This window comes from Epinephelus fuscoguttatus, linkage group LG9 (genome assembly GCF_011397635.1).
Source record: "Epinephelus fuscoguttatus linkage group LG9, E.fuscoguttatus.final_Chr_v1".
NCBI lineage: Eukaryota > Metazoa > Chordata > Actinopteri > Perciformes > Serranidae > Epinephelus > Epinephelus fuscoguttatus.
Window position 1 is genome coordinate 17,310,654 of NC_064760.1, and position 27,628 is coordinate 17,338,281.

Here is a 27,628-nt window from a genome sequence, read left to right on the forward strand (position 1 = left end):
TGACCACTTGTATTTTGTTCTTTTTATTAATTTTTTTATTCAATTTTTTTGAAACATTTATTATTATTATTATTATTATTATTATTATTGTCTTTCATTGTTATTTATCTCTGACTTGCAGTTAGCTCAGTTATATTAATACTGTGATCTGTATTCAAATGTCACATGATTTTTTAATTCTATTTTGTATCTGTATTCAAATGTCACATATTATTAATTTTTTATTATCATAATGTTTTTGTCTTTCATTGTTATTTATCTGTCTTGCAGTTCCCTCAGTTATATCAGTACTATAATCTGTATTCACCACGGGAAATACTGAATATAAAAGCAACATATAGATGACAACGATATGACTTCATAAACACATGAGGTGTTTCATCATATGAGGAAGTAAGGCTGATTATGACAACAGTTGCATCTCTGTGAATAATGACGCTATTGTATATTTTGGCTGTGTTGTAACCATAGACTGTATAAAAATTGTAACGTTTGTGTACATTATTTTGGGTAACGCCCACTGAAGTCACGTGTGCTTCAGTGACCAATAGGAAGAAGGCAGTGAATTTAAAACGGAAGCGCGGTCCGTCAGAACCAAATCATAACAACTTTCCGGTGTGAGAGGAAAACAGCAACCAACGGCGTTTAGCACATCTGACCGAGGTAATGTTACGTTAACACTGGTGTATCTAGGTTATTGTTGAGTTTATCGGCACTTTTAACAAATACCTTTAGGTTTTATAACTCTACGAAGACGGGACGTCACTAACGTTAGCTAGCTAGCTTAGTTAAATTCGGTCAGATATTGAGTATGTATCCTCATCTTGCGCACATGGAAGCCTGATAACTTGACCTAATTAAGCTAGCAATAAGTCAGTCGATGCTAACTTTAATTAGCTGTAGACTGTCTGTGTGTTTGTTAAACTTTAACCTAAGCTGGAGTTTCTTATAAAGAAACTGCGAAAATGATGTTAGCATTATGATGATCGACAAACGTTCCCGACCGTTATGTTTGTAAACGTTTCACAGACGTTGTGTAACGTTTCTTTAACTGGTCGCCATGACAAACAGAAATCTTACGAACGTTAATTAAATTGTGTCTTAAGACAGAGCATGCAGCACGACAACAACGTGAAGTCAAAGTGCTAACGTTTATCTACAGACAGGGAGACAGCCAGCTTTTATTTCAGCCCTCAGCACAGGACCTGTGTCGTTCATTAGTGGTAGCTAGAGCTATTAGTGCTGTAACACTGCCAGGTTGGCTATTAGTCGCACTACACTTTACTGTTAGTTGAATGTTTAATGTCGGAGGCTGAGTAAACACAGGCTGGCTACCAGCCATAGTGGCTATTAGCACCAAGACCTTTCACTCTAGTTTTGATTTCACATGACCTGATCCATTGGAAACACAGTTTTCCTGTGAAGGTGCCAGAACTCAATGTAATATGTTGTTTGTTTTGATTAACCTTTATAACATGAAGTATATCTGTGCTCAATTAAGATGACATACTAAAATGACAAAATAAAATCTTGACTTGAAGTCCACTTGCTAACTTTTTTCCCAGAGTTTCAACCCCTTCTTAATCAGCAGATTGCATCTGCTCAGTTATCACAAATTACCTTTGACAAAGACCTGAGATGCCGTTTAAAGCTAGTATGTGTCTCTTGATTTGGTACTTTATTTTGTCAAACTACTCACAAAGTGAAGAATAAACTTTTACCAACATTCATGGAAGCAACTAATGTTTTTTAATTGATTTAATGTTCCTAATTATTTGTTCATAGAATGTTGGAGAAATGATTATGCCCAATCCCAGAGCCCAAAGTGACATCTTCAGCTTACTTGTTTCATACAACAGTAGAAACTACTGAAATATATGACAATGAAAAGCTGAAACTGTGGATTATTTCACATTTTTGCTTGGTATACGGCTGAAAATGTTAATTGATTATCAAAATAGTGGATTATTTTCTGCTGATTTTATTAATTACTTTATTTGTTTCAGCCCTAAAAACATTAATGATGGCTTGGTTGCATTACAGTGTCCCATGAGCCCGCATGCACAATACCATGGCCCTGCAAATTCAGCAATTACACCTGTGTACTTACAATGTGTCAAAACAGCTGCCACAGAAAGGCCTCTTCCATTGTGATGGTTTTTAATATGTAACAATAGATATATGATATAATATCTGGTTGTCTTTTCAGATAAAATGGACAACATAATCTTTGCAGAGCGAGAAAATGCATGTCTTCATCCGCCGTCTCTGAAGATGCGACAGCGGCTTCAGTCTGCTCCAGGTATGGAAATGCCAACCTTGTGCATACATAGAATTATTTTTCTAGCAGTAGTATTGGTCTGTATGACAATGTGCATTAAGCTTTCATTCTTTCCCCCTCTAGAGAAACTCTTATCCCCTATGACTGCCAAAACCTTACACACCCCTCTGCCATCTGGTCGTAAGGCGTTTGGAGCTGTCAACAAAAAAGTCTCAACCCCTGCTGTAAACACACAAGAGAAGAAACTCCTAAAGCCACAGGTTGGAATAAAGCATCATAGTTATATTCTAAAAGTATTGCCAGACTAATGGGATTGTTGTGCTCGAACCTCTACATGTAAAAACGTTTTTGTTCCCCACAGGAAACTAAAGTCAAACATGCTTCAGACCAGAAGACCAAAGTGGAGGAATATCCAGAAATTGAGAAGTTCATCCCTTATGACCCACTAGGTGACTATCACACCGCAGTTCTCACTACTTGCAGAGAAGGTCGTATTTCAAAATTGTATAGTTATAAAAGGCACAGTTTAAAAAGTCTATATGTACCATCACACTATAATCAGCTGTACAATCACGTTTCAGTTATGTGTATTAGTTGTAAATGCTGCTCAATCAGAAATGACATGGACAATTTCTGTATGAATCCCACTGCAGCATCACATTAGCTTTGCTTCCTTTGAGTTCATTCATGATTTATTCCCTCAGGACTCAACCCACTGAGGCTCATATGTATTTAAGAACGTGCATGTGCCAAATATATTACAGACTCTGTGTATAAGGTTCATCCACCGATCTTGTGCCCCTTTTTTTTCCCTACAATGTTTTAAAACATTTGATCTAAAACATGTGATTTGATGTGTATTTTTCCAGAGTTTGAGAAGTATGGCATACCTGAGGATCTGATCCCTCTCAGTGGCTTTGCCCTGCCTGGACTGGCCTGTTTCCCACAAGCTTCACATCTGTGTGAAGAGGAGCTGGAAAAGTTTGATCCACTCCCAGACCTGTCACCTGTAAAGATGCCAAAACGTTCAGGTATCCCACCTTCCTAACAGGGCTGCAGCCACACTTACTGTTTGGGTTTGAAAACATATTTCTTGATTAAGATTTCTTTACGTTTGCTGGTCATGAAGTCTGTTTTTGCAGAGTCTTTTATCATTTGTTGCTCAGCAGTCTCTTTGGGCACTGCTGGACACAATATTTACAATTATCCCAATAATGGAAATTCACCATGATCAACTTATTGTGTTTTGTAGCTTTTTTTAAAAAATCACAATCCACGATGAAATCTTGCATGAACCCACCCATAAGTATATGTAACATGATGTCATGACATTTGTTACAGTTATTATAGTAGATTTCTGGAACAATTGATCAAAAAAATGTTTATGGATGAAATAATCAGATAGGATTGTCTGTTTTCGCTGGTACAAAAAATTAAATACTCAACTAATCCATGCACAAATCAGTGTATCCAGAATTGCTATAAAACAGTCTGACTGATTTGCAACATTTTTCTGTGATGATCAAATATCACCCCTATCGTTATGGTAACATCTGACCACTTGCACATTTGTTTTCTCCTGTTGTGTGATGCCCAACCTTGATGTATAGTGTTAAGCCAGAAAGATGCTTGATTTTTCACCATGTGTTTGTGTGTGCATGATGGCTGCCTTGTGTATTATGCCTCCACCTTGTTGTTTGGAGCGTTGGGTTGTGCACATCCTCAGAAATTACTGTGACGTGTTGGTCAGATGCCATATGCACATGAGCAGGAGGGGCAGTGAACACTGGCTGAGCGAGAGATCCATTCTTGTTGTTGTCAGGATGTGCTTGTTTTATCATCTCTGATGGCGCCACTATTTTTTGCCTTGATCTCAGAATTAACAATACAGTAACGTCCTTTAGTGTCGCCATGTTCAGGATGCAGCATTAATGTGTTGTTTTTGTTTGTTTTTTCATTTGCCTGAGGAAACTTCGGACATTTTCTTCCCTGAAGTCAGTTTTTACTAACCCCTACTGTTTTTTATTTATTAGCAGTTATCACATTTTTCAGAAACTTGACATGCTTAGAATAAGTTTTGCCCACCTCCTTTAACACCACCTAAACGTCTGTTTCCAGGATAACTGAAATGCTCACTTTTGCTCATAAACTTTGTCCTTAACCATGGCCATTTTCTCATGAGTGCCTGACTGATACTGCACACATGCAGCTGTGAACAGAGATGAGAGGGAAGCAATATGGCTCACTCCTTAGCTACTTACATCAGCTTTAAAAACAATGCTTTTTAATTAGTTTTTTCACCTCTTGCTTATCAGGCAAGTGAGTTGCTAAATATACTAACCTCCCCTGGCACTTAACTTGCTACAGGCGATCCTTATTGTTGAGCCCTGTCTGAGTCCTCTGGTGTCCCCTCTAGTGCACTGGTTTCTAACTGGTGGGTGGTGGGTCCTCCCCTGAATGGACCACAAGTGACTTGCAAACTTGTCAAGTTAGTTAAAAAAAAAATAAAAAAAAATTTAAGTACAGATAATTTCCAGCACACAGCTTTCATTGCCAAACGCAAGTGTGACGCTGGCTGTTAAACTGTGTGGACCTTGAACTTTCTGTTTGTCCGATTTAAAATATATACAGCGTGACTTCTCAGACACAGTGCCCTTGTTATGGTGAATAATCCAGACTTCTAAAGTTTTCATTGAAGCCACTTTGTTGTAAATTAATTGTACCATATGCTATCAGAAATTCACTGTACTTTTTTTTTTTTTTTTTTTTCTTTTTTCTCTTAACTGTAAAAAATAACCATCATGTGGAGGAACAAGTTTTAATGAGTGAATTGTTATCTGATATGTGATGATTTCAAAGGCAACATGCAGCACTAAATAAGAAGTTACCATTGCCTGGCAGCTGCAGCCATTAAGTACAGGGCACAGGTTTGAAACTACAAGTATCATTAACCACAGGTATCATTAACTTGACTGTATCTCCCCTCTCCAGATTACTGCCTCGAGCTGGACGCCTTCCTTCAAACACTTGATGAGCTGACTGTTGAGCTTCCCCCAGAGTCTTCTACTGACTGAATGTTAATGTGTAATTCTGAAATTTTTTACTGAAATAAAGTTGTTTTATCTTTTATCTGTCTCTGCTATCTCTTTATTTGCTTTGCAGTGATGATTCATGGCTGGTGACAGGCTGTGAGAGTATCAGGGGAGTGAGCATTGTACTTACTTCCTGCTTTTGAAGTCCATCAGTGGTCACATGTGAGGGATTCTCGCTATTGGTTTTGCCTGAGATTAGAATGAACTTTGTCTCAGTTCCTCTTGTAAAGGAAGGGAGACTCGCGGTATGCGTCTGTAGCTCGGTATGTAGGAGAAATACTTTAAATAAGTGTTTTATCAATGGACCAAATGTGTTTGACAAAGAGTGAGGCGCTTAATGGTTAATAGCAGACACAGCTGGAGAGTCGGGGTGCGCTTTGGACACAGAACAGGTGAGTAACATTGGCGCGGGATCAACCGGATGCACACAGGACTGAATTAAACATTAGTTGTTTTAAGGTGTTTTTTGGAAAAGGTAATGCATTTAAATGTCTTAATTGTGCTTACAAAAAGAGGAACTTGGTCATTTTGCAGTTAAGACGCGTAAAATTGCATGTTTGCGCATTACCAAAATGATTTAGATCTGTGTACGTATATATTAAAAATAGACTGTTTGCTCCTATGACACAGGGAATGAGTCCAGCGGAATGGAGGGAAACGGTTCCCAGTTTCTAGCCTGACATTGCTATCTTCGGGGTGTTGTCTAAATAAAGGAAGTAGCCTCGGAGTCATCGTGCAGGGAGGCATGTATGAGAACAGATCGGATGATGTTGGATGTGAACCAGCTGTCAGTGACACTGACGCCCACGGCAGCGGGAGGTCCAAACAGGGCACCGTTGTGGAGCGACTCTCGCGGTATGGCATGCAGGTCATGCCCAGTGCTTTCCAGCGTAGGTCGCGGCTGCAGAGGCAGCATGAGGTCACTGACAGCTCCGCGCCCGGAGGCTCTGAGGACAGGGAGCCTCCGGAGAGAGTCTCTATCACACCCGCTATGCGTAAAAAGTACCTGAAGGAGCTGCTTTTGAGCAACCCGTCACACAGCGGCTTCAGCAGCGTGCTGTCACACACTCCCAGCGTGTCCTCTGAGCAGGACGCGAGCTGGGCTCTGTACCCGATGGAGCACGCGTGGATGCTTTCTGCAGTGGAGGGCAGCTATGAGACCATCCTGGACTTCATCTCAGAGGACCCTCATCTGCTGACCAGGAGGGATTTCATCAGTGGGTACTCGGTGCTGCACTGGCTGGCCAAGAGAGGACAGGACGAGACTCTGCTCAAACTTTTGCGGTACGCGGAGAGCGCGGGGATCCCGGTGAATGTGAACGTGCGGGGCAGCGGCGGGCTCACCCCGCTGCATGTCGCCAGCATGCACAGACAGTACATGGTCGTCAAGCTGCTGGTGGGAGCTTTCAGCGCCAACGTCGATGCCATGGATTACAATGGGAAGAGACCGTGGCAGTATCTGCAGGGAGACGCCCCGCTGGAGATGAAGGAGCTGCTGGGGACCTGGGACGATGAGCACAGCTGTGCGTGTGCGCCACTAAATGTCAACAGGAACGTCAACAATAACAGCGCTGGTGCTGGTGCCATGAACTCTGCTGCATATGACGAGGTGGATCATGGAGGGACAGATGAGGTGGACTCGTGTGACCGGACTAAGAGAGCAGGCGGCTGGAGGCTTGGGTCTTTAAGGAAGCTGCTGCCCTCGTTTTCATTTTTTGGAAGCAAAGGCTGAGTTATTATGACACAAGCCTCCAAATATGTGCATTACTTCACTCTCAGAGACTCCTTACCAAGTCATTACCAAGTCATTTCTGCCTATGAATGAGTCCTTACAGTGGGACAAGCCAGGGTGAATCTATTTGTTTAATCAAAATTATTTTTCGACAGCAACAACCTGGTTTGACCTTTTAAGACAAACAGCAATTTGTAATATATTCTTTAAAACAAGTTCTCTGTTGGAAACAGACTAAAATTTCCTGCTGTAGGCCTACTTGCAGATTTTTAAGAAAACAGGTTTTCAGGCTTTAATTACAGGCAGAAATGGCTGGATATATTATCAGTGAACAAAAGGATAACAAGCTTTTTTCTTGAAATGTTTTCCTTGTCAAATACTTGATATTTTCCATTTTAAAGCTTCTAAAAATCCTTAAAATGAAACTGCTTATGACTCATATCCTCTTGTGAGAGGGTCACCAAATACATATTCACCCTCTGAAACCTGAGCACACTGGCTTGGGTTCCTTCAAAAACATGGGATGAAGGCAGTTAAAAGAAATAACCCAAAAAACAGCAAGAACGTAGTAAAAAGAAAAAAAATTAAAAGGAAATTAGTAAAGTAAATAATAAAAAGTATATACGACCAGGGAAAGAACTAAAAATTTTGTATCATTATTTTAAATACATATTTTTTACCCTAGCTTGTCTTTAATCCCCTAGCTTTTTAAAAAAAATATTGTTCTAAATCTATTATTTTTTTCCAATTTGTGGAACATTTCCTACCAAGCTGCTCTTTGTCTTTTTCCCCACGTTCTTCAAAGAAACTGCACCAGTTTGCTCAGGGTTCAAAGCTTTGAATATTTACGAAAGGCGTCTGAAAGCAGCACAGGAAAAGTGATGTTGCTACAGGGTTTCAAAGGATTAACTGGACTCAAGCCAAAAAGGAGACACTGCACAGTTTCATCAATAATCCACTCAGTGTCAATACTGCTTTTCAGATGGTCCCAGAGTTTCATCTGGTTTGAGTACTGGCACATGAGTACATTACTCTGCATTAACTTTCACCGAACCCCACTTTAATAAAACACTTAATACACATACTGAGCTTATTTTTAACATGTCTTGCAGCTGACCCAGTTCTGCTTGTGTACACAAATGTAAGCGATTACTGACGTGGCGTACGTTTTCCCCCAGGTTTTAACACTTTAAGTAAACATATCATAGTTTGTCCTGCTACTACATTAGACTCCTTGAATAGCAGTGCTGTGTTTGGCACAAGCAACAAAGCCAGAGCTCAGATTCTGACCACAATCTTCCATGAAACAGTGATTCACAAAGTATTTGCTGTGTGGCCAAGAGTGAGACCCCTTCAGAGTGAGTACTTCTGTTTCTGCAGAGCTGTGTCAGCACCACCCTTCCCCATGCCATGTTTGGTTTGCCTCAGAAAAACACTCAACTAGTAGATGGATTACAAAAACAGCCTCGTATCAAGTTTGATCACAGATCTTTTATTGTCAAACATGAGCACAACCAGAGTTTCTGTACAAAACGACTGCTGCTCCAGATAACATGGCTCCCTCCCCGCGGTCAGGCCCAGCAGCTGGAGGTCCTGGCAGATGTTGGGATGGAGGGACTCTGGGATCCTGGGACCCTCATGTTTACAGGCCCAGCTTGGTCCTCCTCCAGTGTCTCCTCTTGGAGTTGTACCTAAAGACATGAACAACAAATTTCAGATGATGTCATGATAACAAATAAACTATAAAACAGGGCTCAAAAGAGGGATGAATTTATAGTGACACAGATGGCAGCTGAACTAAGATCGAGTCTGAGTAGTAAAGCTTGTCATAACATTTTAAGAGATTAAAAACTCCACCCTGAGCTATGCTGTCAAACTGTGGTTTCCATGTTCATGATAAACACTGAGGCAGAACATGTATCTTGCAGTGATCTCCTCTGTCGTCTATTGGTTGTGCCATTTTTGCAATTAAAGGGACACATTAGAATTTTTTAACTTAGTTTTCCCATGGTTTTGTGTCTATATGACTGATGGGAACCATTGTTGAGATTGGTCCAGTATTGACAAGAGCATGGCAGCCACACCAGTGAAACAGGCTGCAATGTAGTTTCTGAGGGCAACTGTGCATCGTCAATTTATGTCTCCTTAAAGTGCTTTTAAGTGTCTGACTACATTACAGAAAGGACCCTACAGAGAAGTGAAACCTTTTCCTTGCTTTTCAATGATCTGTTTTTAATGTGTGTAACCAAGTCTTGCTCAAGGAGAAGTCGCGTTCTGAAATCTAACATTCCTCATCTAAATCAGTCGAACATTTAGCCATGGCACTGAAAATCTTTTACACTATGCTATGCTTTCTGTTCTCAAACACAAACTCTCCCAGGCACTCCAACTGTCAACATTTCCACCGTTGTTTCCTGCAACAACTCAAAAGATTTCACAAGACTTCTCCTTGAGCAAGACTTTGCCAAAATAACAAACGGATCAGCAAAGTGCGAGGAAAAATGTTTAACTTCTCCATAGGGTCCTTTTCATAATGTCATCAAACACTTGTGGCAAAAACAAGCATTTTTAATGGACATAAATTGACGATGCACTATTGCTCTTAGGGCTTACTTTGCAGCCTATTCCGCCACGGCGGTTTCAATACTGGACGAAAAATTGTTGTCTCCCTTAATAACTTAAGACACAAAACCATGGGAAAGTTTCCCTTAAAGTCTTAATTCAATGGCAAGAGCTTAACTAACAAAGATAGAATCCACCTATTACTACACAGGTCTGGAAATTTATGTTCAGGCCCAAGCCTCATTGATTTTACAGGTTGTAATTATGTCCTGTATTAATGGTGTTCTCTTGGACATGTCAGGACTAACTGGGTAGTCGAAAACTACTAAACAGATGATACCAGGCTTCTCATTCAAATACGGAAAAGTAAAATTAAGGGCAAGTTCAAGGGTTCAGCTGAAACTATGCAAATTCTGTTGGTGCTGCTCCGATTTCAGAGGCTACAAACTGACACCACATCCTGATAGAAACAGTCGGTTTGATACACACTCCATCACTAAAGTCACTGCAATAATAACATTTAAAGCGACTGTAAATCTACTTGTCAACCCCCCTCTGAAGAAACAATTATACATAATCTCTTTCCACTGGCACTAAATCAGTGAGGCCACTGTGGGAATTGTTCCAGACCTCAGTAATTCCAGAAAAAAAATACCATGGAAATCCTTCAGGAAAGCAATTAAGTGGGCAGATCAGCCGATTGGGCAAACAGTGAAATGTTCGGCTACAGAGAGCCTCCTAATCACCACCACAGTGAGCAGGAGTCAGATCTCTGTAGCAGAAAGATGCTCTCAGCAGGGTTAATGACAGCACTCTACTGCAACGGAGTGCTGCAATTGCAGACCTGCTTTACATGACATGAAGTTCCTGTTCCTTCCTCGCATTAGTCAGTCATGCATCTCTGCACTTAGTGATAACAGAGAGCTCAGAGGCAGCTTGACAGTGAAACAGTACTGGGGTGCAATTTTAAACCCATTAGAAAACAGACAAGTTCTCGAGTAGAAGGTTGGACAGTCCTGCAAACCTCTTAAGGACATTTCTTCTTTTGAATGTTCATTTAATTGTACTGCTGAAATTATCTAAGTGCATGTTATGTGCAACTGAATATAACAGGCTATTACATAGGTTTTATGTAAACACTCAGTTGTCAGTTTATAACAGTAAATCTCCAGAGAGCAAGTAATGCAATATAATACAACAGGCCATATGTTCTCTTTGACCATTTTGGAGGCTGGAGTTTGTGGTGCTGTTGAATTATGTCCCATTATGATATTGCTTAACATTAGCTGACTGTCTTCAATGTAAAACATCTCAATATGACAGCACAAGTCAACACCACCACACACTAGCAACTGCAGCCTCTAAAATGATAACACTGAATAAAGACCACTCTGAACAGTCTTAGCAGAAACTGAACATTGTAACTTACATGGAGGTCAGATTAAGAGCAGGACTGTTGTATAAAGAGTGCATTCATTTGAGATATGTGTACCTAATAAAATGGCAACTGAGTGTACATGGTGAATACGTCTAGCACTTAATGGAGCTGCAGTGACTTGGCTTCTCATGACGTGGCTGCACAATTAATCCAAATATTATCAAAATCACAGTAGTGTGGTATCAAAACCGCAGGAGATGCAGTTGTTTTTTTTTTTTTTAATAAAAGGTAAAATATGTCACAATGTATCATTGTAAATAAAGCATTGTGGTGCTAAAGAGACACATATATACACATCATATTATAGTGGTAAGGTAACATGCCTCTTTGGCTCTTTTTATTCTCCAACTGAAAGTGACATGTACAATTACCATTCCCACTAAAACTGTGACTCATATTGCATTATCTGTCTTTTTGGTGCTTGTGTAGCCCTAACTTGTAAATATAAATATATGTGTAATGGACAAAATGCCCAGTATCTGAGAAACTGTGCAAAACACCTGTATTCTGCATAAAGCATTGAAATAAATTTACTATCGAGAGTAGTCAATTGTGTGTTGTCATTTAGTAACTTCCTATCCTGACAGTGTTTGTGAGCATCTTTTTCATCCTAACTGAACATTAAAATGACAGATGGAAATTATTGCACAGTTATTCTGGTAGAGTGTATTAACGCAAGTAAATGTACCTCGTTAACTGGCAACTGGTTTAAATAGGAGTGAATTACTGGGGCTCAACTCACTAGAATATTCTTTAAAGTATGTGCTATTGCTGCACTATATACAATGTTATATTGAGGTACTATACTTTACATTAAAATGTGTCATGACAATTCAACTTTTGCTATTTCTCATCCTTTAATATATCATAAACCATGTTATGTTAATATAAAACTGACTAATGCATTACATTCTATTATATTAATACAAACACTAAGCACCATTACTTAGTCGTACTTTAATCAGGTGTACCGTTTACATTGTCTTACTAAGTCTGCAGCTACTGATCACACTGTCACTCCACCCTATTATTTGCCTCCAAATGTTGAATTGTTTTTGTTCTATTCTCATTTTAAATAATCTACTTCTTTCTGTACTTGCTTGTACTTCTGTTCATTCTGTTGTAAAAGCTTAATGTCCCCACAGAGGATCAATACAGGTACACCTTATCTAGTCATATACACACGCAGCGTCCACATGCACAGACTGTTAGCCTTCAGCACACAGCATCTCTACTTAATACGGTTCTCTGTACACAATAACACACATTACAAACTGACCTGATCTTGTTGCCAGTCTTCATTCTGATCCACTGGGGAATGGGCCTGTTCTGTTTCTGCTTCTTGGCGAGGAAGCGCTTGATCCTGAAAGTCTTGTGGGACGACTACAAACAACAGAGAGCGCCATTAATACCACATCAATGCACAATATTTCTACCTTTTATGAAATGAGTGCTACATTCAAAAGGAACATATTCAAGGCAAATAACGTAAAACTGAACAAGCTAGCAGGTAAGTCATATGAAGGAAGTCACAGACTAACATGCGTAGCTCTACAGAGTGGGTACCGGCTAGCATCATCGAGCAACTTTAATACGCTCATATTACTTCTTTTTACACGACATACAGATTTATAAGGCACCACTGAGATATTTATTAATCATTCAATATATCTGTACATGTTTACAGGGGCTGCTGACACGGATGGTTAAAGATTTTGTATTTACCATTTTGTCCACAGTCCTTTCCCGAACTATGGCGGTAGTAGAAGAGGAAGAAGGAAGTGACGTCAGCTCTTTTATCCAATCAGCGTCCGCCGAGCGGGCTGCGAGTTCTACACACAGCGACACCACGAGGCGAGTTGGGTTACTACACCTGAGGAGCTTCAGGCTTGATGCGATTACTTTAATACAATTCTGCCAACTGGCTTCATAACCTCATCACACTGCAACTCAAATATGTATGACAACATTACTGTAGTCAGTTACAGCATTAATGTGGATGGAATCTCAATTATGGACAAAAAAAATTCAACAATGCTTTAATTAGACATTCACTTAACAGTACCACCTGCAAAATATTAATAGACAGACCAAACTCTTGATGGTGATGCTGCCCAACAAATCAGAGAGTTGCTTTTTGAAATTAATAATATTAAAAAAAAAATAAAAAAATAAAACTTAAAAATACGTCATAAAAAAATGACTAAAGCAAATGATTAATGCATATCTTACAGCTTTATGACCAACTAGCTAAACCCCTAATTGTGTGTGCTCATACTTGTGGCTTTATTTTATTCTGTTTTATTTATTTGGTTTTGTATGATTCATTTATTACTGAAGATTTTGCTCATTTATTACATTATTCTCATTTATGGTTTACAATCATCGCTTTCGACTTTGTATGCAAACTGAATGTATTAACCACCAGATGCATTGTGTGAACACTGGTAATACAAAAACTTATATACAATCCTGAGGTGTATGCACTATACTTGAGTATATTTCATGCTACTTAATGCTTATACTCCACTACAATTTAGAGGGAATCATTGCACTGTTTACTCCTCTGACAGCTGTAGCTACTTTGCAGATAAAAATAAACATACAAACCAATGAAAAGCTCATTAAAAAGATGCATTACTACAGATGAGAGTAGCCAGCAATATTTAAAGTGGTTAAAACTGGCTCCACTTCCATCTGCTGCAATACTGAAACTCAACTTAATGCATAAAATGAAACTTTGAAAAGAGCCATCTATGTGGGTACTTCTACTTTTGACACTTTAATGGTGTACTTCATGACTTTTTGTATCTTGGTATACCAGTAACTACATATACATTAGGATCTGAGTTCTGCTTCCACAACTGCCAGGGGCTAATCCCCTCTGATTAAGTCCTATTTCCCATTACTGATGGGATATCTGGAGAATATTTGGATACCAACAAAATAAAATGTATTCAGTGTGACTTTTTATACGAACAGATCAAAATGTTTTGGATTAAAGGATCCAACAAAAACCCAAGATTTACTCCATGTCAGTTTTGTTTTGGTAAATGTAATAATTGCACATTTGTTTGGTAATGTGCACCACTGTTAGTTGGCTAAAGCTGGATCTGCATCATAAGGTCATTATGTGGGCATGAGAGAAGGACCCGTTGTCACATATAGTGCTCAAATAATACATACTCAACTTTGTTAAATATAATTAAATATTACAGGAGTATTCTGAGGTGGTCAGCAGGGGCCTGACAGGAACTTTCTGCCCCAGTCCCAAAGATTCAAGTCTATTCTCAGCAGCTAATTAGGCCTACACAGCCTAGTTAAATGGAGGACGAGGTGCAGTGTTATGAAATAGCTCAAAAGCCTTTAACTTAAAACAAAAATAAATTAAAAGAGGAAAAACAAGACATGTACACATTAGCAAAGGCCTCTTTTATTTCCAGTCAAAAGTAGCAACTGTATGTTAGCATCACCAGCAGGGATGCGTTCTCATGCTGCATTCAGTTTAGTGCATCACACGTTAATGTTTAAGGGGAGTTTCACATTAGAAAAAAGGGGGAAAGGCCACAGGTTGAGATCTCTGATTAAGGTCTGCATGCAGGCGAGGCTGTCACATGGCAGTCTAGGCAGGAATGGCTATTTCTCCTCGGTCACTGTATGAACAAAACACATGATCCTAAACCAGGTGAGCACAGACTGTTGTGTCTGTGAGGCGGTTTTACAGTTACAGACCATGAAAGCCTTGAATTAAAGCTCTGCACATACATTAGGATTGTCTAACCCCCGGGCAGAGTAAGATGTAACTTCAATGTGTACACTTCAAACTGAAAATGGCAATGCAACAACAGATATCGAGACAGTGTAGAAACAATATTGATGGGCTTGGCAATGCTGACATGTTGAGTAATTGGTAGGTTTACACCTGTGATATGAACTGACATGTTGCCGTGTGTACGACACCTAACATCAGAGAAACAATACTGAAATAAGGTCACTTTGAGTTCATATGGTCCAAGAAAGCTTTGGCTCCGCCCAATGTGCCCTGCAGCCAAACTCTTTCCAAAGGTTACTGTTACCTCTCCTAACAAATTAAACTAAAGAGGGTCACATTCAGGCACTAAGAGGCTCCACAATCGCATCTCTGCCTCTGAGACTGGGAGAGCCGGATGCAGCCCTGCTTGAAATGCAGTGCGTGTCACCCTGAGGCACCACAGCGCTGCTCTGAGCCTCACAGGCCTGTCTCCCCTCTCTTCACCAAACTTAAAATGCCATAAGTAGAAATCTGCTCAATCGTCTCCTTTGTCAGCCACTTTTTGGGTCTCAGTGTCTGGCTTCCTGTCAGCGGGGCTGGATTCTGCTGCTCCTCCTCCTCCTCCTCCTCCACCACCTCGATTTCGGCTTCTTGCTCCTGGCTGGTACAGCTGAATCGCAGGACGGTCCTGATGCAAAGAAACAACTCTCTTAGACAAACTGAAAATACTTTAAAAAATGACTTAATTTAAGAGGCTGGGGTCGTTACCTTATTTCTCAGTCGCTCTCTTTTACCGCTGTCCTCCTTCTTGTCTTTGGCAGGTTTCTCGGGCCTCTCAGAGTGAGCGGAGTCTCCAGTGTTATCACCCTTTTTCTTCTCCAAGACACGCTCTTTATCTTTTTTGACCTCATCCTCCCGTTTCCTGCATGAGTTCTCTCCATCCTGCCGTTCCCTCCTTCTCCGCCGATCTTCGTCCTGTCGCCTGATGCGCTCCTTCTCTCTCTGCCGCCTCTCCTTCTCCCGATCGCGCTCTCTATCTCGATCTAGGTCACGCTCCCTGAACTCCTTCCTCCCATCTTCGTCCCCTCTGTGTGTAAAGCACAAATCTGGTTTAAGCATCCTGCTCAAAGTGAGAAACGTATTTAAAAAAAAATAAATGAATCCAACTAACTTCCTTCCTCGATCCTCCTTGTTTTCACCATGCTGACGCCTCTTATGATCACTGCTCCCTGTGGATCTCTCCTCTTTATTTGGCCTCTCTGGCTTCTTGGCCTTTTCCTTGGGCTTCTCAGAATCAGCATCCTCCCCTCTGTCTGGCTTCTTCAGGAGCTTCACAGTTGAAAATTAAGACAAAATCCTAATGAGATATTGAAAATGACACACTATCTTTAATCACTTCAGTCCACTGCAGCACATACCTTAATCTTTGGTTCCTCTTTAACTTGGTCCTTATCTTTCTCCAGCGGTTTCTCAAGTCTCTTCATCTTATCGGCCTCTTTGCGCTTCCTTCTCTCCTCCTCCCTCCACTTGCGACGCTCTTCGTCACGCAGACGCTTGCGTTCAAGCTCCCTCCTTCTTCTCTCCTCTTTCTTTTCCTCCCGTATTCTCTGTACAGCATTTAAAGAGGACATGAGGCCAGCTTTCATCATGCAACTAAAAAAATCACAACTAGGAACACCACAATGTTAATTTACCTGTTTATTCTTCAGGAAGTCCAGCAGAGGAGTTGTTTTTTTAGCTTGAAGAGGGAAAAAAACATGTTTAAATGAATCACTCCAGCAGTGTGTCTGTTTCAATATTCATACAATGATCTTTCAGGTGCATATTTTTAATTTAAGGGACTGTTCACCTACCAACAAGTTCCTTTGACTTTGCCTCAATCTCTTCCAGCAGGGTCTCAGGTGTTGATGCCAACTTGTCTTCATCACCGTTGTAAAATTCAAGAAACTTCTTGTAATCAGGATCTGAAAGAAAATTTACAACATACATATAAAGACAAGTTGCTGCTCCTGTTAAGACTGCTTATCTGTAGCTTAATATGGTGCAACTTATTTTAGAACTATTTTTGGTCAAACAGAACCATCATCTTAAAAACAGTGCTACCACAAGCATTAATCCAGACTTTTTACAGGACCCTTTGATGAATAAATGCCAAGTCCTACTCAACTCCACCATCATCAAATCTTACTTTTCTATCTTAACATAACCTTCACGAGTAAATGTCTCTACCTTCAGTAATTGTTCCACACTTTGCATCCTTCTTCTTGCTTCTTTTCTTGGCCGTCTTTTGGAAAGGTGCAAACTCCACGATGGCAGGATACTCCTGTCCTGTTAAAAACAACATGAAGACAAGCATGAAGCCTAAACTAATGTCTGAGAAAATCCTCCAGGTTGTCTTTTAAGTTGTAAATGTGTGCTCTTCATACCTCTGCTGTCAATGAACACGTATCCATCAAAACGATCTCTGAAGAGAACAATATCCTCTTGGTTTTTGAAGTTTATGTAAGCCCTTGCAAAGAGGTGAGGGTACAGGCTGAAAGGAAAGAAAACTCATGCCAGGTTACACCGTTGGAGACACTTATATGACTTTTTTTAATGATGCAGCGTCTTTATACTAACTCACCTGGTGTCATTGGAGAAGAATTCCAGGTAGTCCACCTCTGGGAGAGGCTGCAACTGCTCCTCCAGCTCCTCCTTGGTCAGACTAGGTGGTAATCGTCTGATCACGATCTAAAGGAAACATTTTTGACAGGTGAAGATATTACTACAACTGGGAGAACTGTCAGACTGAGGAAATGAAAACAGTTAACTAATAATAACATTAAGTTTTGGTTGCCCAGGTGAAAATTTGTCTTCCTCACTATATAAATTACAAAAGTAGACTAAGCATGTTGTATCTGACAAAACAAAGCTAATTAAAATTATTTCATGAAACTAGAAATATCCATAACTGTCGGTTTGTAGCAACCGTAGCTAACACAGCTAGCAAGTTTTACCTTTGTCATGGCCTCTTTCTTTTCCTTGGACTTCTCCGTCTTTTCTCCATCTTCACACTTTATTTCCACCTTTCTCTCCTTGGGCCGAGCGTTTTCCTTGTCTTCCTTCATAGTTGAAAAGCTAGTTTCGTCCCGCGGTTGTATTTCACCTCATTCCGCAGACTTGTTTACTTTTTTTAGCAAGTTAGCCGGCTAGTAGCAAACGAACTAACCTTAACTTCCTCTCTGACCGTTGGGCCTGCACTTCCGCCTTACCGCCGTGCGGGGGCGCTGTGAATGAAAACCGTTGTATAAAAGAAGTGAAATTTAAATCATGATTAAATTTATTTTTTGTCTATTTGTTCCTGTCTGTTTCGTTTATTTATTAGAAATTTGACTGGTATGATATATTTCGTCGTTTTGATAAATAAAAAAAGGAACATCGAAACCAGCAAAATGAAGCTTCCCCTTTTCAGGTGCCCTTCAAAATAAAAGCTTGCAAGTTTAAGTTAACGTTTTTGAGCGGTTTATATTGTATTTGACACCAATTGTCACATCGACTAAGAAAGTTCTCAGTCAGTATCTGATGCCATTATGTTAATTTAATCCAAAAACAGCGGTACACGGTATATTCGTTGCAAAGTAAACGTTTCTCTAAAAATCCATTTGTAGTCTAAACTGTACTTCCTCTATTTACCTGTAGAAGCAATCTTTCAACAAATATATAAACATAAACTATTTCTCTGGAAGTACACTAACGTTTTGTTACAATAATGGCGATTTTCATCATCTTTACAGAGCTTTTGCTTTTCTTTTGAAAACCCCGACAGGAAGTATTTGTCTTCTTCTGCTTGCGGAACATAGGTCGTCAGGAGAGGCGACATTTTGTTAGCTTCTTAGCAAAATAAACCATTGGTGATAGTCTTTGGGCAACTTGGTTGTCATTATAGTTGCCCTCTGTCGCCTTACAGTTACCAGCCGCAATCATGTGGTATGAAATCCTGCCCAGCTTCGGCATCATGACCGTGTGTATGATCATTCCTGGCGTCGCCACAGCCTGGATCCACAAGGGCACCAACGGAGGGAAGGTGAGGAGGATGCTGGGCGCTAATGTGGCTCTGACCATGCTAACATGTAGAAAACATGTTAGTGTTTTGTCCTCTAAACTACTTAATTAAAGTAGTACTTATTTTTCTTGTAGGAAAAGAGGATTGTCCGGCAGCCGTGGCAGTGGTACCTGTTGGAGAGAGACAGGCGAGTGTCGGGAACAGGACGACACTATGATTCCAAGGCAAGTGTCCATGTGTCTATAACTATGGTATTATAATCTTTTACAAGGAAAGTCCTTCTTTGAAATGTGTGTTATTTGCACAGAAAGCGTATTGTTTCGTGCTATTTTATTTTGTATGCACTCCCTCACCCTCCACCTAGTCACTAGTCTCTTTAGTTGCGCTGTCTCTCAGCTACTAACTGACGTCACAAGTGTCTTTATGTACAATTTTCGTCTTCTGTTTGAATTTTATATTTACCAGCATCCCTATTACCTTGCTCAACAAAGTTTTTACTATTAAGCACCTTCTATAAAAAATAATCAAATTTTAAAAAAAATGTGTATTTGCATTGGCATCTGTACATATATTTATCTTCAGTTGTATTTATATTATCCATAGGAAAGTATTCATTACTCCTGCACTGCTCTTACACTCTCATTTAATCACCTTACATTGCAATACCTGCACTGTCCACCACTTACATTTGCACTACCATCACAAGTAGTAGTAACAGCGCTCAGTAGTAGTCCTGGGACCAAACTGTTTTTATTATTACACTTATATTTTCTGTCCTTATCTCTGTTTGTATCTGTGTTTTTGTATGTGTGGGTGCCTTAATGTCCCTTGCAATTAATTAAGTATCTATCTTTCTATTAAAAATCAGTGATGAGCAAACAAGACAGACAACATAAGTGAATACACATTGCAAAAACAGGTTCGATTAAAAGCAGAAGTTATTTGTAACTTGCAGGAACGTGTACATCAGCATGCCATCAAAATCAGCCAGTAATCTTTAGACTTATTTACATAAATAATTCAAAATTGCTTTTTTAGTTTAGTTAAAGTTAAGTCACTGTTTCATGGGGCAGAAGCTACAACATATTTGACAAAAGTCTGGTATAATGATGACATTATTTTGGGGAGGTAAAATACACCTAAAACCACAGTTTGAGTGTCAGCTGCTGAACTTTGTTGTGTTCATGAGCCAGACTACTTAAACCCATTAAATCAACACAAACACACACGTGGTGTTTTTTTGTTTTTTTTTATATATTTGGCTGATTATGCCTCTGCTCAGGTTCAAGGTGGACAGAGCTTTGCTAGAAACTACTTGAGGTCACCAAAACCCATTTATGTTGAAAAGCACCCACACGGGGGTGAAGTGGTAGAAGAAGTGTGATCAAACACCTGTGTGAGAGGACAGTGTGTACGACATGGTCATTATCATCTCCGTTAAGTTTCTAGTTTGTGCAACATGAGATTCATTCAGTGAATGAACTATAACAAAAAGCTGTATGGAGGGCAGAGACATGTCAAAAACAACTAGAAAAAAAGGTCGATTGATGAAAATGATGCCATGTTTTGTAATTGTAAAAGACTGTAGTTTTGATACTTTTTTGTTTTTCCTCCACAGGGACTCGAGAACATCAACTGATGACGAGGAATGTGGAGACCCTGATGAGAAGAAAGTTGTACAATAAAAGATTATATTTAACATTCAGCTGGTTGTTTTTTCAGTCTTTTAAGACACTTGTCTCTGTTGTCCATTAAAATGTTCCACTGTGGAAATATTCTGAGACTTCTTGGCTCATATGTTTAATTTCAAAAGCAGCTGACAAGAGATTGATGCTCTGATCAAATAAATATTTTGCACTTGTTCATATACTGTTAGGTGTCATGTTTCCTGTTCAGGTGATAATTCGGTGTTGCAGTTTAGAAACATATCAATATCTGCAGTAAGATTAGACATCGTCTGAGATACGTAGTTGTGATACAGCTTAAAGGAAGACTTTACCCATAAAATGACTATTTGTAAATCAATTTGTCGTGCTGTGTTACACTGTGAAAAAAACCCAGAAACAAAACTATAACTCACAAAAGCAAAACTATCAAATCATCTACTTATAAACTCTCACACAACCCATTCATTCATTCTCATTCAGTATAATTTAAGTCTCATTTGACCATCCGTATGCTCAGTGCTTTTCAAACACGTGCATTTTCACTAAAACCGTACTATTTAAACCTGAAGTGAAGGTAAAACTAATCTTGCCATCTTCAAAGCTAGACTCCAATACAAAAATATATTTGCCATTGTTCATGGAGGATGTGAGCGATTTAAAGTTTTCTTCACAAATTAAAGGTAACCTAACGTGACTAACTGATATACAAATAGTTATTTTGTGGGTGAAGTGCTCCTTTAAATGTTTTCTTCTCATCAGCAAAATGAACTCTCCAAACTAATTAAATTTTTCAGAGCACACGGAGTCCCTCTGCCTGCCAACAGAGCTGAAAATAAATCAGCAACTATTTACATAATTGCATCTCAAATGCGACAAATTGCTGCTTTTCAATGTTTTATTTCATCAGTTGAAAGTTTTTGAGTTTGTTCATTCAACTCAAGACATTTGAAGATGTTACTTTTAGTTTTGAGGAGCATTTTTCAGAACTCTGACATTTAACAGAGACGTTTCAACTGATTCATTGATTAAAAGAGTCCAGTTGAAATAGAGTCATATCCCAAATATCTGGAGGTATTTGAGCAAGTAAAACTCGAACAGTGAATCCACACCCACAAATTCTGAAGACATCAGCGCAGGTTTAGAAAAAAAAAAGTTTTTTAATATATGTTTCATGTTATAAGCAAACAAAACATTGTGCAGAATTCAACAGATTTTCATTCTGGATTGCTAAGAACTGTATGAAAAATCTGCAGATTTCATTTAGGTCTGGTTACTAAACTATCAGTGAGCTATACTGAAAGTTATCCAGCTGAAATATTTACAATTAGAAGCTCAGGTAAACAAGGAAATCAAATGACTATTAATTAAAAGATTGCTCTTAAACTGTGTCTCAGAACAACAGAATAAGGAGTTGAAAGATAAATCTGAATAGGAAAGATGAAAAAATGTTAAACACGATGTTAAGTTTTTCTAATCTTTCCTTTTTTGCTTCAGAATTACTGTAAATGTTTATCTCTTAGTGCAACCACAACTATGAAAAAGAACTGTGAAAACTACAGCCTGGTGATGAGAATTTATTTACCATTTTAATCAGGATCATTCACAAAATATTTACAACAGAAAATTAAGGTTGAACACTGCAGAGACTAGTTCCAGTGAGTAGATATGATGGAGAATATAATACAACAGAAAACTTCTCAGACTCATTCAACACATTTCTTTACAATTAAAATTCTCTCTCCACAGTTTACATTCGGTTTAAACTGTATGTATTCATCCTCCAAAAAAATAAAACATTAATACATCAAGACAGGAAGTAAAGGTGTTTTCTGATCTGTAGAGATGTGTGATGTCACTTCTCCTCCTTGCCTTTGGTCTTCCTGTACACCATTTCCCTGAAGCTCGACAGGATCTTGCTCTCTCTCTTCCTCCTCTCCTCCTGGTTGAAGGACGCCAGCGCTCTCTTCTCGTCTGCACTGTAGATCTGGTTTTCCTTTCTCAGACGCACGGCCTCCATACGGCGATGTCTGCGGGGTTACATGTCAAATATGTCAGTGTAACAGTAATATGACATCTGAAACATCAGCAGCTATTGAACTGCTGCCGTACAAATCGTCTCACAGCCATGGTGATAATATAGAGTTGTATTTCTAAACATCACATACCTGCTGCCGCTCATCACGTAGCCAGACTTCTCGAAGTTTGCGATCTCATCGCTGGTGAGACCGATCTCACCTCTTCTGGGGATACGTTTGCCTGCTTTCACGTACTCCGCCATCGCAGCACCTTCACCTGGCAACAGTGCATGACCAAAACTGGGAGAAGAGGAAAAATGCACTTGTTAAACTTGAGTTAGGGAGGAGCTTTTGCTTATTCTTAGCAGAGCTCATACCACTGCAAAGCAACAACTGCAACTAATGATTAATTTCATCATCCTGCAGATAATTTTATTGACTGTTTGACAAACGACATGTAGGAAAATGGTGAAAAAATGGACATCAACAGGTCTGATTGTCCAAGCTGACCTTTTTAAATGTCTTGTTTGTCCAATTGCCGGCCTTTCAGCAAGCTTCTTGCCATGCGATTTTATTGTCGCATACATATTTCCAATCTCAGAATAAGCTCACCGTTTTACCTCAGGTGGTGCACGCTCCTATGATCTCCATAGTTTGGTGTAAGGTGATCATAAAACCGAGAGTCCTAAGTCAGTCTTTATCTCATCTTGACGTTCTAACAAAATCAACATGTTTAATATTATCCTAGTTTTTAGTCTTGGCTCATACAGACACTGACGTTGAATGACATGAACATTGCCAACAACCACAGCAGCACTATTTCCAGCACCCAACTGCGTAGACAGTAAACATGGAGGGGACTACAGGGAGGCGTAAGAACATGAACAAGTCTTGGAGGAGAAGGACTAAATGCACAAACCTGCTATATTTAACTGGTAAAGACTGAGGAAAGGAGGAAATACAGTGAGTGCTGGGCGGAGCAGTGAGTGACAACAACCTCACCCACATTTAAGGGTACTGTTTGCAGTGAAGGGTCTAGGTACCATGTCTGAAGGGTTACTTTTGGTTCCAAAGGTACCATACCGAAAGTGTTTGGTGGAAACGGGGCTAAAGAAAAACAGCAAACAGTCACATTTCATTCGCTGGAATCACTGAATTTACGAGCCTAAAAGTCCACAGCCTTGTTAGCATGTCTGTGAGGCTGCACAGTGGTGCTTTCAGGTACATTTTTACTGGTAAAAACATGATTGAGTCACATTTATTTTGCTCTAAACTGTGCTGAAACAGAATAACTACAGGGAGTTTGCCTCTTATCATCACTGAAAAACAAAACCTGTCAGTGTTTATGAATATTAGGGGTTACCAGAAAACCCTCTGCAGTGTTTTTATTGTGTAAATTCTAGTTGCAGTGCTGTAAACTGTGTTACTAACGTCACATAAAGTGCAACAGCTGAACAGACTCACTCCAAAGGTCGGTCGTCCTGCGACAAGTGTGTGAGCGGAGCTTCGGGGCCGACCACGTGTTCATCCATGCAGGTTTTCTCCACCCACATCACCCCGTTGGGATCCTCCTCCTCCTCCTCTGACTCTTCACTGCTGGAGTTGCTGGACTCCTTGCGGCTCTTCTTCGCCTTCTTCTTCTTGGACTTCTTCGACCTGTTAAGAAAAGTGGGATGTTTTGTTAATCTGATGCCCCTTTTTTCTGTGTGAATGAAGTTGGTATTTAGTTGGAGGTTGGCACTTACTTCTTGCTCTTCTTTTTCTTTTTCTTCTTCTTTATTTCTTCCTCTGAAAGATAATAACATGACAGTTGAGCTGATGAAACTCATGGAGAAAGACTTCATGTTATTACACTATGACAATTAAGTTGGGATACCATCTGAATCTGACTCCAGCTCGCTGTCCTCCGAGTGCTTCTTGTTCTTCTTCTTCTTAGATTTCTTCTTCTTCTTTTTCTTCTTCCTTTCTTCTGTGAACAAGACAGAATTATTTGTAAATTCAAACAGCATTAAATATCACAGTTATTTAATCATGTTCAAACACTGTGTGTGCTCTACCTTCTGAGCTCGACTCTGAGCTGCTGTTTTTCTCATCTTCTTCGACTGGTGTGAACTCATCAGAGCTGGTGAAGAACAGAGAAAGAAATTCATGCTTTCTGCACCCGAACACACAAAGAGGAGAGCGAGGTGTTTCGCTCTAGAGAAACAAAATCTAGTGCTTCTAAAATACAACATCATACAATAAATGTGTTGCAGACAGTGAAGGAGCATCTCAACTCACTCTGGCTCCTTCACTCTGGGTGAATATCCCCAAACTTCAGGACAACCTAACTCCCCGATCCTCTCCCTCTCCTGCAGACGCCTGTAACAGAGACACAAACAGATGCAGCAAATAACTATTTTACAGTGTCAGTTAGATAAATGTGGGAAAACCACTGAGGCAGCATCACATCAGTTCCTATAATCCTTAAAAACCTAATTACATCATTTGTCAGATCAGCTGTAGAGCTGTACAACAATTCAGTACTGGCAATGACAAACAATACCCAAATTGTATAGTGACATTGATTTCAGCTGTGTCTCTTGAACTGTATCAGGATAAGTCACCAAGCAAATATCTATTGGTTTAACTGTCCTGGAAGGTTTTGAAGGATTGAGGACTATTCCAAGAGTTTGTTGTTCTTTGTGGATATTGTATCAAACATGTCCACATTATATATTACAGATTATATTGTCTTTACTCAAAAGATTTAGAGGTCTCTTGTCAGGTTTTTCTGAGATCTTGGAAAAACAGGGAAGAATTAGTGGAAGCGTTAAACATACACATGAGAAAACAATTCTGCTTTTGATTTACTGAATTAATGACATAATAAATTCATAAATTCAGAAAAACAAAAATGTATGAGCCTATTATCTCATTAATTCAGAAAAACTGGGCAACAATTTTTAAGTGGATGCATTAGACCTCCATTGGGACTGGGTATTAATTGAAGAAGGTAGGTATTGGGAAGATTTTAGCTAACTTCAGAGCACTGGGTACAATCACTATACTTAATGATACATCAAAAAAAAATCAGTAAAGGGCTTGACTATTACAATCAAACCCTTGACTTTAATATTGCACAAACAGTATGCTGTAATTTATAACATACTTTACATTCCCAAGTAAATTAGCCTTTACTAAAAATAACCTGTAGACTGTTAAGCGGGGTAACGTTAATTGAAAGATGGGTGATCTCCTTTGATGAATTCTAAAAGGACAACCCATTGTGTTAGATACTTTGCTTACAAAATAATGACCTATACTACCATAAAAAATATATTACACAGGGCAACAACATCCTTAGACTGTGAAAAGCTCTTCATCCGCCATCGAGGTGGGACTTTTAATAGATTTTTCTCTCTCTGTGTTGTAACTGGCTGACAGTTCTCCACTTGATGTTATTTTGTGATTCATTAAATCGTTTGATATGTTTCAGGCATTTCATAATAGAGCTGGTCAATATATCAATATTATATTGACATCATAATACGAGATTAAATATTGCCTTAACTTTTGGATATCATAATATTATAAGTGCTGTCTTGTCCTGGTATTAAAGGCTGGAAAACACTGCTGCTGCCATTTTATTATTTCCCTTTACCCACCTTGTCATTATATCCACAATACTGATATTCATGAATAAAGTATCTCGTCAAGTAAATATTTTGTGAAAGCACCAACAGCCAACCCTACGATATAGTTGCAATGTTGAGATCAGAGTATCAGACCATTTCTGCATGTCACCCCCCGCCCTCTCTCTCACCCCCTTCACTCTGTCCTACACAATAAAAGGCAAAAAAGCCCAAAAAATAATCGTAAAAAAAATAAATAGCCTATGTAATGATATTTAATAATTTCCATATCGCCCAGCCCTTCATCATATCTGAATGAATTTATTCTTGTAGGATTTATTTGTTCCAAGATTCAGAGTAGTTCTTCTGGGTCATATCTATTTTTTTCTAGTAGAAATCCCTGAAAATATATTTATAAAAGCATTACTATTATCAGGCTTTGCTATTTGAGGAACCCTTTAAATACTTAATGAAATAAACCGGTTAATCGATAGTTTGTGTGTTCATGTGTTACCTGGCGATGAAGGCCTCCTGTCTCTGTCTCTGAGCGTCGTCCCGCTGCTGCTCATAGTAATAATCATCTTTGAAGCTGCCATGTTTTCCAGGACCGTCCCGCTGCTCGGACCAGTGGTTGTTGTTAGCACCGTGACGATCCCTGGATCTGGATCTGGACCTGGACCTGGACCTGGACCGAGACCGACTCCTACGGGGGCTTCCTATGCGGATCCTCCGGATGTTTCTGGCCTCTTTGAACCGGCGATCCCGCTCCTCGTGCTCCTTCTCCCTGTTACGAGGCTTCGGCAGTTTGGGTCCGAAGCTGTACGGAGACAGGCTCCGCTCACGGCTGTCGCTGCGGTGGCGGCTGCGGGAGCGAGTGCGAGGTCTCCGGGCCCGAGGACTCCGAGGACTCCGGGGCTCCCCGCCGCCGTCTGAGCTCGAACGATCGGACATAGGCATATCCACCGACCGCTGTAGACTCTCACTGAAACTACGGGACACACTGAAGATAAAAAGTAAATGAATTGAGGGAGATTTAGAGAGAAATTAACACGCGTCCATGTTGTTGTTTCTTCTCTTCTTCTCTGCGTTTAATAACAGGAAGTGTTCTTACGTCCGTCCCCAAATAGGAACCGGTCTATCACAATCTTTGATGAACATAGTTCCGCTTGTCCTTGGAGGCAGTATGGTTTGTCAAAATAGAATAAATAGAAAGATATATTTTAAAAGATGAATGAAGCACAAAAGGTACTATATCCAAAAATGACTTATACTTAGTTACTTGAGACTAAATTGTTAATCGTTTCTCAATGTTTTGGTTTCATTTTATTTTTTGTCTTTATCTTTATTTTTATTAATTAGTAACTAGTGACATGTAAGTAAATTACAAAATGGTTTCATTTTAATCAGTTACAGGTACTGAGGAAAAAAAATAGT

The 27,628-nt window shown here is 39.6% G+C and overlaps 6 protein-coding genes and 1 non-coding gene across 8 annotated transcripts; 3 read left to right on the plus strand and 4 right to left on the minus strand.

Annotated features, from left to right (window-relative positions):
- The first annotated feature begins 561 nt into the window (after nt 1-561).
- On the plus strand, nt 562-5,410 carry pttg1 (PTTG1 regulator of sister chromatid separation, securin). Its single transcript, XM_049586123.1, has 6 exons — nt 562-663; nt 2,210-2,302; nt 2,405-2,541; nt 2,643-2,730; nt 3,151-3,312; nt 5,273-5,410. Exons 2-6 carry the CDS (start codon nt 2,215-2,217, stop codon nt 5,353-5,355), a joined length of 558 nt encoding a protein of 185 aa, XP_049442080.1. The 5' UTR covers nt 562-663; nt 2,210-2,214; the 3' UTR covers nt 5,356-5,410.
- A 105-nt stretch (nt 5,411-5,515) lies between these two features.
- sowahd (sosondowah ankyrin repeat domain family d) lies at nt 5,516-11,650 on the plus strand. The gene is made up of 2 exons (XM_049586120.1): nt 5,516-5,765; nt 6,004-11,650. The coding sequence occupies exon 2, from the start codon at nt 6,119-6,121 to the stop codon at nt 7,103-7,105; it is 987 nt and encodes a 328-aa protein (XP_049442077.1). The 5' UTR covers nt 5,516-5,765; nt 6,004-6,118; the 3' UTR covers nt 7,106-11,650.
- rpl39 (ribosomal protein L39) lies at nt 8,577-12,947 on the minus strand. The gene is made up of 3 exons (XM_049586127.1): nt 12,831-12,947; nt 12,385-12,488; nt 8,577-8,796 (listed from the first exon to the last, which is right to left on the minus strand). Exons 1-3 carry the CDS (start codon nt 12,831-12,833, stop codon nt 8,748-8,750), a joined length of 156 nt encoding a protein of 51 aa, XP_049442084.1. The 5' UTR covers nt 12,834-12,947; the 3' UTR covers nt 8,577-8,747.
- Nucleotides 10,382-10,518, minus strand: LOC125895086 (small nucleolar RNA SNORA69). The gene has a single exon (XR_007450145.1). It is a non-coding gene; the product is annotated as a small nucleolar RNA SNORA69 (small nucleolar RNA).
- A 1,569-nt stretch (nt 12,948-14,516) lies between the features above and the next one.
- Nucleotides 14,517-18,230, minus strand: upf3b (UPF3B regulator of nonsense mediated mRNA decay). The gene is made up of 10 exons (XM_049586110.1): nt 17,853-18,230; nt 17,480-17,586; nt 17,283-17,389; nt 17,086-17,184; nt 16,710-16,820; nt 16,551-16,594; nt 16,275-16,463; nt 16,028-16,185; nt 15,625-15,943; nt 14,517-15,544 (listed from the first exon to the last, which is right to left on the minus strand). Exons 1-10 carry the CDS (start codon nt 17,961-17,963, stop codon nt 15,392-15,394), a joined length of 1,398 nt encoding a protein of 465 aa, XP_049442067.1. The 5' UTR covers nt 17,964-18,230; the 3' UTR covers nt 14,517-15,391.
- A 433-nt stretch (nt 18,231-18,663) lies between these two features.
- ndufa1 (NADH:ubiquinone oxidoreductase subunit A1) lies at nt 18,664-20,681 on the plus strand. The gene is made up of 3 exons (XM_049586125.1): nt 18,664-18,919; nt 19,033-19,122; nt 20,517-20,681. The coding sequence occupies exons 1-3, from the start codon at nt 18,818-18,820 to the stop codon at nt 20,535-20,537; spliced, it is 213 nt and encodes a 70-aa protein (XP_049442082.1). The 5' UTR covers nt 18,664-18,817; the 3' UTR covers nt 20,538-20,681.
- Nucleotides 20,682-21,716: 1,035 nt separating this feature from the next.
- Nucleotides 21,717-27,304, minus strand: LOC125894599 (NFKB activating protein). 2 transcript variants are annotated; one of them, XM_049586119.1, is made up of 8 exons: nt 26,709-27,304; nt 24,861-24,941; nt 24,638-24,702; nt 24,457-24,546; nt 24,326-24,368; nt 24,045-24,236; nt 22,731-22,880; nt 21,717-22,592 (listed from the first exon to the last, which is right to left on the minus strand). In XM_049586119.1, exons 1-8 carry the CDS (start codon nt 27,149-27,151, stop codon nt 22,418-22,420), a joined length of 1,239 nt encoding a protein of 412 aa, XP_049442076.1. In that variant the 5' UTR covers nt 27,152-27,304; the 3' UTR covers nt 21,717-22,417. The 2 variants fall into 2 exon arrangements, with proteins under 2 accessions (XP_049442076.1, XP_049442075.1); XM_049586118.1 differs by having other exon boundaries at nt 21,719-22,592; nt 24,457-24,549.
- Nucleotides 27,305-27,628: the final 324 nt, after the last annotated feature.

Bases quoted from the DNA above. Each gene is read 5' to 3' on its own strand.
- sowahd (XM_049586120.1), top strand. From the start codon at position 6,119: ATGTATGAGAACAGATCGGATGATGTTGGATGTGAACCAGCTGTCAGT.
- upf3b (XM_049586110.1), bottom strand. From the start codon at position 17,963: ATGAAGGAAGACAAGGAAAACGCTCGGCCCAAGGAGAGAAAGGTGGAA. The intron at 17,390-17,479 runs GTGAGTTAGTAT...CTTTCCTTTCAG, and splicing joins TTCTTCTCCAATGACACCAG to CCTGTACCCTCACCTCTTTG. The intron at 17,185-17,282 runs GTATGAAGAGCA...TGTTTTTAACAG, and splicing joins CGTGTTCATTGACAGCAGAG to GACAGGAGTATCCTGCCATC.
- ndufa1 (XM_049586125.1), top strand. From the start codon at position 18,818: ATGTGGTATGAAATCCTGCCCAGCTTCGGCATCATGACCGTGTGTATG. The intron at 18,920-19,032 runs GTGAGGAGGATG...TTTTTCTTGTAG, and splicing joins AGGGCACCAACGGAGGGAAG to GAAAAGAGGATTGTCCGGCA. The intron at 19,123-20,516 runs GCAAGTGTCCAT...TTTCCTCCACAG, and splicing joins GACGACACTATGATTCCAAG to GGACTCGAGAACATCAACTG.
- rpl39 (XM_049586127.1), bottom strand. The intron at 8,797-12,384 runs GTCAGTTTGTAA...TCATGTCTTTAG, and splicing joins AAGACTGGCAACAAGATCAG to GTACAACTCCAAGAGGAGAC.
- LOC125894599 (XM_049586118.1), bottom strand. From the start codon at position 27,151: ATGCCTATGTCCGATCGTTCGAGCTCAGACGGCGGCGGGGAGCCCCGG. The intron at 24,237-24,325 runs GTAAGTGCCAAC...TTTTCTTAACAG, and splicing joins AAGAAAAAGAAGAGCAAGAA to GTCGAAGAAGTCCAAGAAGA. The intron at 22,593-22,730 runs GTATGTGATGTT...GTAACCCCGCAG, and splicing joins TACGTGATGAGCGGCAGCAG to ACATCGCCGTATGGAGGCCG.
- pttg1 (XM_049586123.1), top strand. From the start codon at position 2,215: ATGGACAACATAATCTTTGCAGAGCGAGAAAATGCATGTCTTCATCCG. The intron at 2,542-2,642 runs GTTGGAATAAAG...TGTTCCCCACAG, and splicing joins AGAAACTCCTAAAGCCACAG to GAAACTAAAGTCAAACATGC. The intron at 2,731-3,150 runs GTGACTATCACA...GTATTTTTCCAG, and splicing joins CATCCCTTATGACCCACTAG to AGTTTGAGAAGTATGGCATA.